We start from the raw sequence: 16,835 nt of genomic DNA, 5'->3' as shown, positions 1-16,835 counted from the left end.
GGGTGATGGCCTCCGAGCACAGCACGTTCAGTGCCGGGGTCAGTCCTCTGGACCCACCCCCAGCACCGGGACCCAGGGGCCCGCGGGGCTCCATCCTCACGTCCACACCAGAACACCCCTTTCGTGCCCGAGAGCCTCACCCCCACACTGCTGCGCACGGCCTCGGAGGCACCGGGGGCTCCCCGCCCCGTCCCTTGCCCGGAAGACGCTGGTCTTTGCCCACTGGGTCAGGAGAGCTGAGCTTTACCAAGTACAGGCGTGGGCGCGAGACAGGCAGCCCAGCTCAGATGTTTCATTTTCCTGAACGTTTCTAGGGTCATGTAGACCCTCTGATTTCACAGGAAACATCACACACACTCAAAGGATCCCTTGTCGCTGCAGGTTCCAGAGTAACCATTACCACTCTTGGAGAGATCCAGCTCCCCGAGGAAGTCACACACTCGTGTGTCCTGCACGACTGGACTGTCTGAGTCCTCCTCCTCCTGAGAAGGGCTGTGCAGGTGTGTCTAATTACAGTAACTGGATTTCCTTTGCAGAACTGTTTATACCAGAAGCTAGCAAAGGTGTAACACAAAGAAAAATCGATGCTTTCAAAGCACCTTGAAAGCGCACGTCACTCTCCCTGCATTCGACTTCCTCCAGAGACCCTGCACACCCCACACCTCCAGTGCTTCCCCGCCCAAGGGTGCTGGCCCGGCCAGCGCTGGGCAGAGGATGGGCGTGACAGGCCCGCACACCTCCAAGGCCCAGAAGCCACAGTGCGGGGCTGTGGGCCCTTTCCCAGGCCACCCAGAGGTGCCCCCACCCCAGGGGGAGTAGGTGGTGCTGCCCAGCTCTGGGGGAGCCTGTGGCGGTCAGGCAGCAGACCCAGAGCCCCTGAGGGTCCCCCGGGCACCCCGGCCCCTCCTCCCCACTCACCCCAATGGCGGGCGTGGAGCCCACGTACCAGGATGTCGAGGCAGGCGGCCTTCAGCAGGGTGATCTGGTCTGCGATGGTCAGGCCGGTGAAACCTGGCAGGCGTTTGGCAAACTCCACGATCTTAATAATGCACTTGGTGGCCAGTTCACTGAATTTGTCCCAGAGGCCCAGGTCCAGCCGGACTCGATGGTCAGCGCTGGAATTCTAAGGGGGAGAGAAAACGGGGTCAAGGCTAGCTGTGGGAAGCTGGGCGGAAGGCAGGGGACTGAACCCAGCTTTTTCTGAACATGTGGATGATTCAGTCTTCACCAGGGAGCCTTGGGGCTGGGGGCAGGGCGGGTGTTGGTAGTTGACTTTTTAGCTTAGATTCATCTTTTTTAAATGATCAGAATCTTATCCCCCAGACCAGTGGATAACCGAGTAGTGGAGACGCTCTCTTTAGCAAATACTCCAGCCAATAAATGAAGGGATGGGAGGCGGCAGCGTCAGCGCTTTGTAATCTGCTGAACCACCAGCCCCACTTGACCCAGGACAACCACAGGCAGAGGCCTTCCTGGGGACACCGAGCTGCCGCACCCAGCCTCGCCTGACCACACACCAGGCTTTTATCGTTTAGTTTAAGTCGATTTGCGTTTTTCTATCACCTGCAACAGGAAGACGTCTAACTGATGTCGAGTTATGGGTTAAGATGGACTAGGGGTGAGAGTTTCACATTCCCCTCGCAGAGAGGTGTCAGGACCTGGAGAAGGGGTCCCGCCCCACGGCCCCCATCACCTCCTGCCTGGACCTTCCTCACTCCGCCCTGGCCTCCACAGCACGTTCTTTAACCAAAGGAATGTGGTTATCCTTTTAAAGCCTAAGTCACAGCGAGTCACGGTGCTGCTCAAAGATGTCTCATCTCACTCAGGCTAGAAGGCAAAGTCCTCCCCGCGGCCTGCAAGGCTGTCCAGCTGATTTGCCTTCCCCAGATCCCTCTGTCCCAGGGAAGACGCACAGTGGGGCCGGGCCTCAGGCTCTCTGCCCAGGCTGCCCCTCCTGCTGGCCTGCACTGCCTGGGGTGCACCCCTCGCCCCCCAGTCTGGGCACAGCTGGGCTCCCCCAGCCGCTCCGTGACAACCCCTGCAGGGGCCGCCTGCGTTCCGGGCCTGTGCTCCCAGCCCTCAGCCCTGACACACCGCCCTGTCCCCAGGGGCCGCATGGGCCCGGCACTCAGCAGGGGCACTCAAACATCTGAGTGCATCGCTGGGTGAGGAGCTTCCCAAAGTGAGGATGAGGCTGGCTGGTGGGGCCTGGCAGGCAGGGAGAGGCAAGGTCGAGGCTGGGGCTTGGGCCCCAGACGTCCTGGGACACACCACCAACCCAGAGCGCTGGCCCCTCAGCTCACCGAGTCTATACACGGGGCTCTGCTTGTGAAGGTTGGTTCGGAGCTGCAAGGGAGCCGTGTGTGAGGGGCGCTCAGAGGCCTGATGCAGGCGGAGGCCGCGGTCCCGCTCACCGCCCCGTCCCTGCAGATCTGGGGACATGGTGCACAAGGGCAGTGGGAGGCCTCCGCGCCCATCCCTCGGCGTGCTCGGCGCTCTGTCTGGCCGTGGGAAGGTGACACGGGGGCGGGCCCTCCTCTGGGCTTCCCTGGAGCCAGGCCCCTTCCCAGCGCTGGACGACAAATTCCCTCTAACTCTCAGGAGCTCTCCCCTGGTGGGCTGATTGCCACCCACCTGCAGAGCTAAGGCCCAGCAACCCTGGACTTTGTCTCCAGGAGCCTGTCTCCTGGCTGGAAACCCCGGAGACTGGAAGATGCTGGGCCTCCCCATGGCAAGGGCGTGATGCGCTGCAGCTCCCTGCGGTCCAGAGACTCAGTAAACGAGCAGCCGGCAAGTCTGTCCGCAGGAGGACGGGGCACAGAGACCCCAACGCACACGCTGTGCGGTCCTCAGACCTGGGCGCTTCCGCCAGCCCCGCCACTCTGGGGGTGGGGGAGGGCCCCCAGGACGGCTGGCGAGAAGCAAGGGAGATGGGGCAAGATCTCCCTGAAGGCGATGTTTCAGGAGTGCTCCCACACCCCCTTCTAAGATGCCTGGGCTGGGACAGGAGCCTGGAGGCACCCCTCTGGCCGGCCTGGTGGTCTCAGCAATCAGGGGCCCTGCTGGAGGGCAGGGCATGGCCTCGGGGCACCAGCTGCCGGATGGAGTGTGGCCACTGTTCCTCCTGGATATCGAGGGTGCTCCGCGGCCCATGCTCCTTCTCCGAGTGGACCAAGGTCTTCTCACGGAGCCACAGTGCTCCCCTCCCCACACCCCTGAGGCCTGGAAGGGCAGCCTGCACTCCTGGGGCCTGCGAGGAAGGAAAAGCCAGGAACAGCAGAGAGTGGGCCCAGGCCGGCCCACACCTGCTGGAGATCACCTCTGTCCAGCGGAGGCCACACACAGTGAGAAAGCCACACAGGTCCGGAGGGGGAGCCCTGCCCACCTCGTCTCTGCGCTGCAAAGTCACGTACGCGTCCCTCCTTTAACCTCTTTGGCAGCCCTACGAGGCAGCCCCCGCTCTAAGTCCCAAAACACAGAGCGGCTGGGCTCCAGCAGGGCTCCAAGGTCACGGAGCTCGCAAGCAACCCGGGCAAGGCTTGAACCTGGGCCTCAGAGGCCCTAAGACCTGGATTACGGCGATGCTCAGTAAGGAAGCAGAGCCAACATCCTGGTGCTGGGCAGTTTCCTCTTTGGAGGGTGGGTCATCCACTGCTCTGCCCCCACAAGGACTTCCTCCTCGCTGTTTTTGGGGAGGGGTCAGAAGTCTCCCCAGGGAATGCAGCACCGGCCCAGGCCTGGGCATGGAGAGTGGGGGCCAGGTTCCTGTGCTTCCCTCCCATAGCCTCCTGGGCCCTGACTAGGGTCCCAAATCTTCCTGAGTTAGGGAAGAGAAGGAGCCACTCTTTCAGGGATCTGGAGATGGGCAGCTAGCTGCCTTTTTAATTCCTCCCCGCCCACTTCTGCCACAGGCGTCTGACGGGGGTGCCAGCTTGGCGAAGGTGGATGAAGTCCCCTCGCAGTGGGAGCTGTTGCCTGTAGGAAAGTTCTTTAGAGAAAGACTTCATCTCAGAACCAAGAGGCTGCAAAGAATGCATCATGCCTGCTGTTATTTACTCCTGCACCTATGTCCAGAAAAGACTGGAAGTCACTTACAGTAAAAACGGAACTAGATCCTGTGCTCTGGGGAGGCTTCGACAAGGGATCAGGCCACCCCGAGGTTAGGGGTACCCCCTGGAGATGGGACTTAACAGCCACATTCCCTGCTAGATGCAAAGAGGTTCAAAAAGGGGTGCTGGAGGCTCTCGGGGAAGCCCGTCTGGGGCTGAGAGCAGACCCTGAGACTAGGAATCGAACACAAGCAGCTCCTTTGAGCAGAAATTCTGGGCAGCATGGGGGAGGGGAGGGCTGTGGGAGGGGGCTCCACCCTGCTGGGGAGCTCAGGGAGCTGGTCATTCTCTGCCATCGGGCGGGAGTTGCTCCCAGGAGTGTCCATCACCTCCCCTCCAACCCGCCATGTGTACCACACTCACCCCGCAGCCACACAAAGCCTTGAGGCGGGTGGTGGGCCTGCCGCGTGGGCCACTGGGACGGCGGGCGGGCTGGGCCCGCACAGAGCAGGGCAGCAGCACCCCGGCCTGGAAGCAGGTGGATCAGACCTCAGGCCCAAAGAGAATCCCAAAGGAGAGGCTCCCCAGGAGGAGGGAGGTGGGGAAGGGCCCAGAGAGGCCCACCCAAGTCCTGGTGTGCCAACCCCAGACAGGAGTGCGGTGAGGTCTGGTCCCAGGCCACGTGCTCTAGAAGGGCAAGTGCCATCCATACTTGTGTGTGCTTGCCCTCCAGACCAGAGTGCCGCCACTTTACCTGATCATCAGGTGAGTCAGGGTCTGCAAGATGGACGAGGCCACCCTAAGACAGCCCTGCCAGCAGAAGAGGGCTGGGGCCCCGACCGTACAGCAAGTGACCCCTCAACTGTCTCTCACCGCTTGACCTGGCTCAGAAGCTTCCACCTCCAGGAAGCTCTCCCTGCTGTGACTGTTGTCTTTTACTCTGTCTTCTGGAGCGCAAGGTCTGATTTAAGGATAACAGCCCCTCCTCCTACAGAGACACCCAGGGGCTCCTGCCTCCATCCTGCCTGGTCACCCACCCTCCTGAGGTGCAGGGTACTGTCTGGGGTTAAAAGAGCTGCCTTGGAGTCAGACTGCCCATGTGTAATGTCACTTGGTATCTATGCGACGTGGGGAAAGAGACTTACTCCTCTGAAACACGGGGCCCTTGTGCCAGCCTCAAGGAGGCCTTGGAAGGAATCAAAGAATTCATGAGGCAGAGACTCGGTATGGCCCTTGGCACAGAGTAAATGCTGAGTATCAGCTATAGCAACGATGATGATAACAGTAATAAAGACCCCTAATCACAAACTACGGACTTTTCTCCACCGCTTACAGACTGAAACCCAAAAACGAGGCTGAGGGAAGCCAAGTACCGAGCACAAAGTCACATCGCTGCCTGTGGTTAAGCAGGATTTAAACCATACGCACCTGGTTTCCGACTCAGAGCATCACCCAGGTCTCTGGCCCTGCTTCCCTTCCCGGGCTGACCTCAAACCTCCCAACGCCGCTCGTCCTGCACGTGTTCTGGGCCGGATTGTACCCTGAGTTCAAGGGGATTTGTTTACTAGGTCAGCAGTAGGCCAGGCCAGGTCAGCGCCTTCACAGACGGGCCAGCATCTCTTCTCCCTGACGCCAGGGCACTGGGCGGCTGGCCCAGAACGTCATGCTGGGTCTTGCTACTCGAAGTGCATGTGTGGCCTTTGCTACTCAGGAGTGTGGTCTGCAGACCAGCGGCACCTGGGAGCCACACCTGCTGAATGAGAACCTGCACTTTAAGGGCCATCAGGTGCTCTGTGAGCTGGACGAGGGGAAAGCAGGCTCTCGGTTCCTCCTCTGTCGGCAGGTCCGCCAGGGGACCTGTGTCCAAGTCCAGGGCCAGCTCTTCAGAAGCTGGTGCCACTGACCACACAGGCTGCGGGCGCCTCACTCACTCTTTTTCTGGCTCCATTATCGCCTCTTATCTCTGTAACCTTTCATGCAATTCTTTTTCTAGCGCATCAGTCATTGAACCAGCAAAACTCTGCAACATTTGGAGTTTTTACAAAAGAACCCGCATCTTAGGTGGGCAACGAGAACTTAAGAGCCCAGAACGACTTTCGAGTTACAACTCACTCGTTTTTGAGGGCTTATTACCTTCTACTCACTAGAAATACATTTACACGTTGGTGAACACGACACGTTTTCAGTTTGAAAACATTCAAGTATCTGAAGCCATCTCCCCCGGCACATCCAGACCAGCCAACACAGGCCCCCTGCCCTGTTTCCCCGCCTCCCCTTTCTCTTGTTTCTGGCCCAGCGAGGTCAATGCCCGGGGTGGGGAAGGGGCAGCGGAAGGCCCCTCGGGGCAGCCCTCTTTTGCTTTCCCAGGGACCGTCCACCCTCGTCCTTTGGAGGCCTCGCTCGCCTGGGCGGCCTCTCCCAGCTGGAGCGCCCTGCGCTTCGCGCCGCTGTCTGCTGAGACGCCCGACTCCTCCTTGGCTCCCCTCGACCCCTCCGCCCGGGGGAAGGTCCCCATGAGCAGGAGCCTCGTCTCCGTCACCTGGTCCCGGAACCGCGTATGGGTCCCACTTGTGCGTCGTGACTGCAAGGGAGGAAGAGCCCACTCGACGCATCCGCAGCTGAAACCCCCAGACTGGACAGGGTGGTGAAGAGCCCCCTTACCAAGCCGGCTCCCTCCAGCCCAGGGTCAGCCGGCAGGCGTGCGTGTCTACGCGGCAGGGCGAGGGCGCATGCGTGTATGAGCATATGCGGGAGTCTGTGCGTGCGTGCGTCTGTGCGTGCGTGCGTGCGTGCGTGGCGGCGCGGGGTGGGCGGGGCCTCTCACCGTGGTGTACTTGCCCAGCTGGCAGAGCGAGGGGAAGGTTTCCTGGTGAGCCTTGCGGATCTTCTCGGTGAGGTCGTCCAGCTCTGCCGTCATCTCGTAGCTCTCCGTGCACTCCTGCTTCGAAGGCTCCTTCTTCTTCTTGTTTCTGTCATTCCTGACCGCTGTGGACGAGAGAGCAGACAGACAGAGCGGGGTCACCAGAGGCCGGGCTGTGCCGCCGCGTGCTGCCGGGTGCGGGGCCAGGGAAGGCGGTCGGCACAGCACAGCGTCCCGGGTAAACAGGCGGCGGCCGGCAGACAGCGGCGTGCCGGTTCCTGAGGAGAGCTCAGCTCACCCACAGGGAGGGCCTGTTTGTTTGGACGGAACCTCCCGTATGCACTGGTTCCTTGAAGACTTTACGGGCACGTTCCCCCCAGTTCGGGAGGGGGTGGCCCGAGGGGCGCGCCAAGAAAACCCCTCTTGCCTGGGACACACATCCCAGAATGGAGCCAGGGATTCCGAGCTAGGCCTTTTGGTTCACTTTTTTTGCTTTTCAGTTTTCTGAATTAACTGGCAGTTTCGAAGAGATTCATCTTCAAGAGGATGGGATATGGGGTTTTTGTCACGTCGTGTGTTTCTGCTTCGTTAACTTTCTGTGTTAATCACAATCCTTTCTGTGAAGTTTTTAAAAGTAATAATGCATGTGTCAGGAGCCCTCGGCCTGGGAAGCTGTCCGTTCATTCATCCCTTACCTGCCCTGCAGCCCTTGTCCCCACGCCTTGTCTGGCAGCGGACCTCATGCAGCACAGCCTTGGCCTCTGCTCTGGGTGGTACCCCTACAGCACAGCCTCTCTGACGGCTCAGAGCCGAGGGCCACTCAGAGCTCTGGCAAGGGTCTCCTGGGGAAGAAAACTGGGACCCAGGGAGGCAGACAGCGGAAACTAGACCATTCAACTCCCCCATGCTGCCGAGGGACCCAGGGGTGCCAGGCTGGACACCACCTGCTGGATCTGCCGCCACCCTGGCCTGGGAGTCTGTGCTGCAAACGACCCAGGGCATAATCTGATCCTTCCTAAAAGGATTCAGCCTGGACCTCCTTGAAAACCCCCAGGCGATCTGACAGCCAGCAGCTCCCCAGGTCGGGGTCTATACTGTGAGGACCCCAAAGCTGCCTGGGAGCTGAGGGCAGAATGAAAGCAAGGCACCAGCATAGGGAGAGGAGAAAAGGTGGAAAGAAAGAAATTGGAAGGGCAGCAGGGAGATAGGGAAAAGGGGGGTGTGGTGGTACTGAAAACCTCAGATCTGTAAGAGCACCTCATGCCTGGAGTCGGGGGAGTACTTCTGAGTGCCTTCAGATCCTACTGGGAGCTGTGTCCACAGTATGCCACTTGATCCCCTGGCCAGGTAGGCAATTTTAAACCCATTTTACAGATGAGGAAACAGAGCCTCAGTGAGTCTAAGGTATGTGCCCATGACTACACAGCTGGTAAGTCCCTTCTTCTCTATTTGCTTGTTCCTAACAAAATAAACACATTTGAAAAAACTTCTCCAAGCGATTTTCTTTTCCAGGACTCTGAAATGTCACTGTTCTTTGGCTCAGAATGTTTCCAGGTCTAGGACAAGGAAGTGAAGACAGTTGGGGTAGCTAATCCTCACAGGAAGGCAGACTGTGTGCCCAGACCACTCCCACAGGTGGCAGACATGGGGGAGGAGAGTGTGCTTTAAAGCAGGGAGAGCGCAAAAGTAAAAAACCAACTCGTTTTAAAATTGCATCCCCCCCCCCAAAAAAAAAAAACAAACCCTTAGGAATAAACCTGAACAAGTTGACAAAAGACTTACATGCTAAGAACTATAAAACATTAATAAAGGAAACGGAAGATGACTCAAAGAAATGGAAAGACATCCCATGCTCCTGGATCAGAATTAATATTGTTAAAATGGCTATGCTACCCAAAGCAATCCAGAGACTCAATGTGATCCCCATCAAGTCACCCATGACATTTTTCACAGAATGAAAGCAAATAATCCTAAAATTTATATGGAACCATGGAAGACCCAGAATTGCCAAATCAGTCCTGAGGAAGAAGAACAAAGCAGGAGGCACAGCCCTCCCAGACCGCCGACAGCAGTACGAAGCTAGAGCAGTCAAAATGGCATGGCACCGGCACAGAGAGAGATACAGACCCTCAGGACAGGACAGCCAGCGCAGAAATAAACACACTCACCTAAACACCACTTCACTCTGCAACAAAGAAGGCAAGAATATACAATGGGGAGAAGACGATCTCTTTTGCAACTCATACTGGAAAAGTTTAGACAGCTGCAAGTAAATCAGTGAAGTCAGAACACATCCTCACACCACACACAAAAAGAAACTCAACACAGCTTAAAGGCTTAAATGTAAGACATGACACCATAAAGCCAGAAGAGAACATAGCAAAACATTCTCTGACATAAATCACACCTGCGTTTCCTTAGGTCAGTCTCCCAAGGCAATAGAAATAAAAGCAAAACTAAATGGGATCTAATCAAACTTACAAGCTTTTATACAGCAAAGGAAACCATAAACAAAATGAAAAGACAATCTATGGACTGGGATAAAATATTTGCAAATGATATGACTGACCGACAAGGGCTTAATTTCTAAAATATACAAGCATCTCATAGAACTCAATAACAAAAAGGACAATCCAATCAAAAAATGGGTAGGAGAAGACCTAAATAGACATTTCTTCAAAGAAGAAATACAAATGGCCAACAGGAACAATGAAAAAATGCTCAACATTGCAAATTATTAGAGAAAACTACAATGAGGTGCCCCCTGACACCGGTTAGAATGTCCATTGTCTAAAAGTCTACAAATAACAAATGCTGGAGAGGGTGTGAAGAAAAGGGAACCCCGCTACACTGTTATTGGGAAAAAAAAAAAAAAAAAAACTGGTGTAGCCACAATGAAAAACAGCATGGAGGTTCTTCAAAAAACAGAATTGCCAAATGATCCAGCAATCCCACTCCTGAGCATATATCTGAAGAAAACTCTACTTCAAAAAGATGAATGCACTCCTGTGTTTGTTGTTGTTTGTTGTTTTAATTGCTAAGTTGTGTTCAACTCTTTTGGGACCCCATGGGCTTGTAGCCTGCCAGGCTCTTCTGTCCATGGGATTTCCCAAGCAAGAATACTGGAATGGGTTGCCATTTCCTTCTTCCCTGCTGCTGCTAAGTCACTTCAGTCATGTCCGACTCTGTGCAACCCCATAGACGGCAGCCCTCTAGTCTCCTCTGTCCCTGGGATTCTCCAGGCAAGAATACTGGAGTGGGTTGCCATTTCCTTCTCCAATGCATGAAAGTGAAAAGTGAAAGTGAAGTCACTTAGTCGTGCCCGACTCTTAGCGACCCCATGGACTGGAGCCTACCAGGCTCCTCCGTCCATGGGATTTTCCAGGCAAGAGTACTGGAGTGGGGTGCCAATGCCTTCTCCGTTCCTTCTTCCCTACCCAAGATCAAACCCACATCTCCTGCATTGGCAGGGGGGTTCTTTACCACTGAGACACCTGAGAAGCCCTACGTTCATAGCAGTGCTATTCACAATAGCCAAGACATGGGCTTCCCTGGTGGCTCAGCTGGTAAAGAATCCACCCGCCGTGCGGGAGACCTGGTTTTGATCCCTGGGTTGGAAAGATCCCCTGGAGAAGGGAAAGGCTACCTGTTGGGGGCCGGCGTGAGGCACTCCGCCCATGGCAAAGGTCATGAGGAAGGAGGCTCGACATACGCAAAGGCGGGATTGAGCCTCAGGAGTCCCCCTGGAAATCCTCGAGCATCTACCCCCATAACCAGAGCCTGCCTACTTTACTACTTTGTGCTCTCACCTACACCTCTGACTTTACGGGGGGCTGTCCCCCATCACCTCTTTCGGAGAAGGCGTTAACCTAGAGCTCCAGTTAATAAAAACTCCTGGGCGTGACAAGAGTGTTTTAACCTACAAACTCCTCTGAAGGTTCTCTAGGCTGCCTGACAGGCTTGTCCAGCCACATGTGATTGCTCACAGCCTCCCAACCGTGAGAGGCACGAGATGCTTTAAACCTTCTAAAAACAGGTTCCTTAGAAAAGTTAGAAAGCTATTAGTGTAAGTATAATGGGCTGATTAGAAATTGTATTGGTGAAGGGTTTTTTCATTTGTTGAGCCAATGTTTGTTGCTAAGTCTCCATATCCCCTGCCCTTACACACATTAATGAATATATAGAAGAAATAAGTATTAACCTTTGATATAAATCACGTTAGACCTTAGGCTAAGTAAATTCTTACCTTAACTAAAACCCACTACACCCTCACCCTATAGGAATGTAACTTTATTTGGGTGGCATCTGTTTTAAGAATAATCACCCCTGGAGAAATAAGTGTCCTGGTTGACTGACCGCTGTCACAAGGAGAGGGTCGTAAATTGTCAGCAGGCCCCCTGGCCAGAAGATGATGTAACACCCCTAAGACCTCTATATACATTTGTATGAAGCACCTGACTTTGATAAAAGTCAGGACTGCTGACCCCGTGTGACTTTTGCATAACATCTCAGTGTATAAAAGTAGACCATGGAAAATAAAGAATTGGGATCAGTTCCTCGAAAGACTGGTCTCCCCATGTCTCTCTCTCACTCTGGCTGAGTCTCCATCTGGAGCGCGGAACCCACCATGCTTACTAATTATGCCTGGGCTTCTAAGATCCGACCAAGGAGGCCTCAGTGTCTCCTCTCCTTTGGGAGAACGGAAGGACGCCTGTGGCCTACGTAAGTGGTGCAAACTTCTTGTCTTGAAGTTTTATTGGTCCCCCGCGTAAACCAAGCTACTCAGCCTCTTTTCTCCACTGAATTTTCCTACTGAGCTATCCTCATTCTATTACTCTTTATATCCTTAATTAACGTGTAATTAAGCAGTTGTTCCCTGACCCTTGCCTACGCCGTCTCTCCTTCGAATACCCTGGATCAGCCGGGGCTGGACCCCGGCAGCTACCCACTCCAGTATTCTGGCCGGGAGAACTGTACAGTCCATGGGGTCGCAAAGAGTTGGACATGACTTAGTGACTTTCACTTTCACTTTTCAAGACATGGAAGCAACCTGAATGACTATCAACAGATGAACGGATAAAGATGTGATACATACATACAATGGATTACTGCTCAGCCATAAAAGGGAATGAAATTGGGTCATTTGTAGAGAGGTGGATGGACCAAGAGATTATCATACTAAGTGAAGGAAGTCAGGCGGAGAAAGACAAACGCAGTATGATATCACTTACATGTGGAATCTAACATACGACATACGAGGCCTTATCTATGCAGCAGAAATGGACCCACAGACATAGAAACAGATCTGTGGTTGCTAAGGGGGAAAGGAGGTAGGAGAGGGAAGGATTGGGAGTTTTGGGTTAGTAGATGCAAACTATAATGTATAGGATGGATAAACATGAGGTCTTACTGTATACACAGGGAACTCTTTTCAACATCCTATGATAAAGTATAGGAAAAAGAACATGAAAAAGGAAGCGTATACATATATGTATACCCAAATCAACTTGCTGCACAGCAGAAATTAACACCACATTATAAATTAACTATACTTCAATAAATTAGAGTAGGGAGAATGCAGAGAAAACAGTCGACACAGAAGAGCCAAGCGGTCACCCGGGTTTGAGGGGAGCCCGTGGCCTGAGGTCCTATGTGAACACTGGGCTCCATGGGCAGGTTGTCGGCATGTGCCCCCCGCCCCTCCTGGCCCTGCTGAGAACATTCTCCTTCAGCTAACACTAAAGTCCTACCTAAGCAAGATGGTCTTCTGACAGAATGGTCTGGCGTGAGAAAAACAGTTTGGTAGGTCCTCAAAAAAAAAAAACACATCCAGCAACTCTGCTGCTTGGTGGACATGCCAGAGAACAGAAAATACACGTCTGTGCAAACCTACACCCAAACATTCACAGCAGTGTGATTCCTAACAGCCCAGAAGTGGAAATCACCCACCTGCCCATCCACTGACGAATGGATAAACAAAACCGGTCTGTATACAGTGGAGTATTAACGGGCACAAAAAGGCACAGGATTCAGACACGTGTGACAACACGGATGAACGTTGGCAACACGATGCTCAGTGAGAGAAGCGGACCTTCTTTTCTATTCCTGTGGTTCTGATCCTATGGGATGTTTGGAGTAAGCTGATCCATACAAAGCCAGTTGGTGGTTGCCAAAGGCTGGGGTGAGGGTGGGGGGATGGGAAGTGACTGCAGGTGGGCCCAGGGTTTCTTCTGGGGAGATGAAGATACTCCAGAATTAAACAGTGGTAATGGCTGTGCACGCCAAAGAATGTTCAAACTATGCACAATTGCACTCATCTCACACGCTAGCAAAGTAATGCTCAAAATTCTCCAAGCCAGGCTTCAATAGTACATGAACTGTGAACTTCCAGATGTTCAAGCTGGATTTAGAACAGGCAGAGGAACCAGAGATCAAATTGCCAACATCCACTAGATCATCAAAAAGGCAAGAGAGTTCCAGAAAAACATCTATTTCTGCTTTATTGACTATGCCAAAGCCTTTGACTGTGTGGATCACAACAGACTGTGGAAAATTCTTCAAGAGACGGGAATACCAGACCATCTGACCTGCCTCCTGAGAAGTCTGTATGCAGGTCAAGAAGCAACAGTTAGAACTAGACATGGACCGACGACTGGTTTCAAATAGGAAAAGGAGTATGTCAAGGCTGTATATTGTCACCCTGATTATTTAACTTATATGCAGAGTACATCATGCAAAATGCAGGACTGGATTAAGCACAAGCTGGAATCAAGATTACTGGGAGAAGTATCAATAACCTCAGATAGCAGATGACACCACCATTAAGGAAGAAAGTGAAGAAGAACTAAAGAGCCTCTTGATGAAAATGAAGGAGGAGAGTGAAAAAGCTGGGTTAAAACTCAACATTCAGAAAACTAAGATCATGGCATCTGGTCCCATCTCTTCCTGGCAAATAGATGGGGAAACAATGAAAACAGTGAGAGACTTTATTATTTTTTTGGCTCCAAAATCACTGCAGATGGTGAACCTGCAGCCGTGAAATGAAAAGACACTTGCTCCTTGGAAGAAAAGCTATGACCAACCTGCTGCTGCTAAGTCGCTTCAGTCGTGTCCAACTCTGTGCGACCCCATAGACGGCAACCCACAAGGCTCCCCCGTCCCTGGGATTCTCCAGGCAAGAACACTGGAGTGGGTTGCCATTGCCTTCTCCAATGCATGAAAGTGAAAAGTGAAAGTGAAGTCGTTCATTCGTGTCCGACTCTTAGTGACCCAATGGACTGCAGCCTACCAGGCTCCTCCATCCATGGGATTTTCCAGTCAAGGGTACTGGAGTGGGGTGCCATTGCCTTCTCCGATGACCAACCTAGACAGCATATTAAAAAGCAGAGACATTACTTTGCCAACAAAGGTCCATCTAGTCAAGGCTATGCTTTTTCTGTAGTCACGTATGGATGTGAGAATTGGACTATAAAGAAAGCTGAGTGCTGAAGAATTGATGCTTTTGAACTGTGGTGTTGGAGAAGACTCTTGAGAGTCCCTTGGACTGCAAGGAGATCCAACCAGTCCATCCTAAAGGAAATAAGTCCTGAATATTCATTGGAAGGACTGATGCTGAAGCTGAAACTCCAATCCTTTGGCCACCTGATGTGAAGAACTGACTCATTGGAAAAGACCCTGATGCTGAAAAGATTGAAGGCGGGAGGAGAAGGGGATGACAGAGGATGAGATGGTTGGATGGCATCATCGACTCAACAGACATAAGTTTGAGTAAACTCTGGGAGTTGGTGATGGACAGGGAGGCCTGGCGTGCTGCAGTCCTCGGGGTCACAAAGAGTCGGACTCGACTGAGTGACTGAACTGAACTGAATGGCCGTGCAACCATGTGAATGTGTTACAGATCACCGGACTGCACAGTTTAAAGCAGGGGCCCCCAGCCTCCAGGATCTAATGCCTGAGGATCTGAGGTGGAGCTGACGTCACAATAATAGAATCAAGTGCACAATAAACGTAATGCACTTGAATCCCAAAACCATCCCAGCCCGCTCTGGTCCATGAGAAAATTGTCTTCCAAAACCATCCCAGCCCGCTCTGGTCCATGAGAAAATCATCTTCCAAAACCATCCCAGCCCGCTCTGGTCCATGAGAAAATCGTCTTCCAAAACCATCCCAGACCGCTCTGGTCCATGAGAAAATCGTCTTCCAAAACCATCCCAGCCCGCTCTGGTCCATGAGAAAATCATCTTCCAAAACCATCCCAGCCCGCTCTGGTCCATGAGAAAATCATCTTCCACAAAACTGGTCCCTAGTGCCAAAGAGGCTGGGGACTGCTGCTTTAAAATGATGAGTATTACGTGACTTATATCTTAAAACAACAAGAGCCAACAGCAAAAGCCCAAAGCCCGTGGGAGGGCACAGGCACCCAGCACTCGGGCCTGCTCTGGCCACGACGGCACCTGGACCACCTGACTTAGCCACGGCAGCAACATTGCTCACCGACAGCTTAGCGAGGGCTGGACCCTCAAGGAGCTCAGTAAATTCCACAGCGAACCGGGGTGGTGGGTGTTCTGATTCCCTGTCTACAATCTAGAAACTGGAGGCCCCGGGTCACCCTGTATGCAAATCATCAGGATGTGAGCAGAACATACAGAAAAGTAGAGGGGCCACGTGCACTGCCCACAGCTCCGAGGCCCAGGCACCATCCACCGCCTCTCCACCCGCGGCACCCAGAACATGAAGCTCCGAGGAGCAGTCACAGCGCTGGAGGGTCACCTGGGGGGAGGGGGCCAGCCCTGAGCGCCCGCTCCCCGCCAGGAAGCAGAGGTGAGGCGGGAAGGGGACCCCGTGAGCTGGGCAGGGAAGCGGTGTTGCTCATTTTGAGGAAAGAGCTCCGCTTGCTGTGCTCAGGGTCCAGGCCTGGGCGTGCTCAGTGGCTGTCTGGTGGCCAAGGGACCACGAGTTGACCTCCGTTCCCTTCCAGATGGCTTGTGCCCTCCCCAAGCAAAGCCCCCCCCTCCCCGTATCACCATCACCAGAGGACTCCTGGGATTACTGCAGACTTCTCTGCAGCTGCACCACGCAGCCCCCCACCCTGGTGACAATGCCCTGATTACGGAGAGGCTCCTATGGTGATGGACGGGTTTTCTAAACATCGGCTCCAGCAGCTCGCTCTGCTCAATGGTTCTGAAGTGCTGTGGAATGAGACGTGGTGTCTGGGCCAGGCGTGCGGATGGCTGCCAAAACCACCAGCAGCGGGGGACGAGGCAGTGCAGAGCCGGGGGCGCTGGCTCCATCCCCTCTCGGGCTCGCGTTGGCAGTGGCCGGGCTGGAGCAGAAGCTTTCTCCGCACAGGGTGCCGGTGAGGTCTGGGGTGCTGCAGGGCTGGGATCTGACCGCGTCCCCTCCTGGAGCGGCCAGCCCCCCTCACAGCCTCTCTCCTCAGTGCTCACTGGGCGGGAAGGGCGGGTCCCCTAGTCACACAGGGAGAAGGACGGGAGCCCTTCTGTGTGGACACGGGGGAACCTGAGCACCCTGGGCCTGTGGGCGGCATCGTGGGTCGGTGGCTGCAAGTGGCAGCCAGGCTTTTGAAGAGGCCGGCGGGTAGCGGCACCACGTGAGCAGCTGGACCATTGCTTTGTCCATCCATTCATTCATTCGCCAAATATTATACAAGTGCCCACCCTGTGCCATCTGCTGGGGGCAGTGAGGTGGGAAGCACACAAGCCCCCTGCACACGCACACACACACACACACGGCACTCACTCGTGGTGGGAGACGCACGGTCATCTGGTGACAGCGGCAGAGACAGGACTGTTGGCGTCACTGTTACTCCACGTACTGTCACTCGAGCTAGAGAGTTACCTTACGGCTGTGATGTTAGTACAACTTCCACAGCAGCTACGGGGCACTCGCTGAAGCCCTCTGTTCAC

General features: G+C 54.1%; 1 protein-coding gene across 3 annotated transcripts in view; it reads right to left on the bottom strand.

The window, feature by feature from the left end:
• RARB (retinoic acid receptor beta) overlaps window positions 1–16,835 on the bottom strand; it is a 451,744-nt gene that overhangs the window by 20,081 nt on the left and 414,828 nt on the right. For all 3 annotated transcript variants that reach the window (XM_044924897.2, XM_006068951.4, XM_044924863.2), the window contains 2 exons: window positions 6,874–7,034; window positions 947–1,123 (listed from right to left, as the gene is read on the bottom strand). In XM_044924897.2, the coding sequence (XP_044780832.2) occupies window positions 947–1,123; window positions 6,874–7,034 (338 nt within the window). The remainder of the gene's footprint in view (window positions 1–946; window positions 1,124–6,873; window positions 7,035–16,835) is intronic.

The sequence above is a fragment of the Bubalus bubalis genome, chromosome 1 (genome assembly GCF_019923935.1).
Source record: "Bubalus bubalis isolate 160015118507 breed Murrah chromosome 1, NDDB_SH_1, whole genome shotgun sequence".
NCBI classification, from domain to species: Eukaryota; Metazoa; Chordata; class Mammalia; order Artiodactyla; family Bovidae; genus Bubalus; species Bubalus bubalis.
The sequence above is the reverse complement of the archived record's forward strand: the minus strand, read 5'-3'. Positions and strand labels throughout refer to the sequence as shown.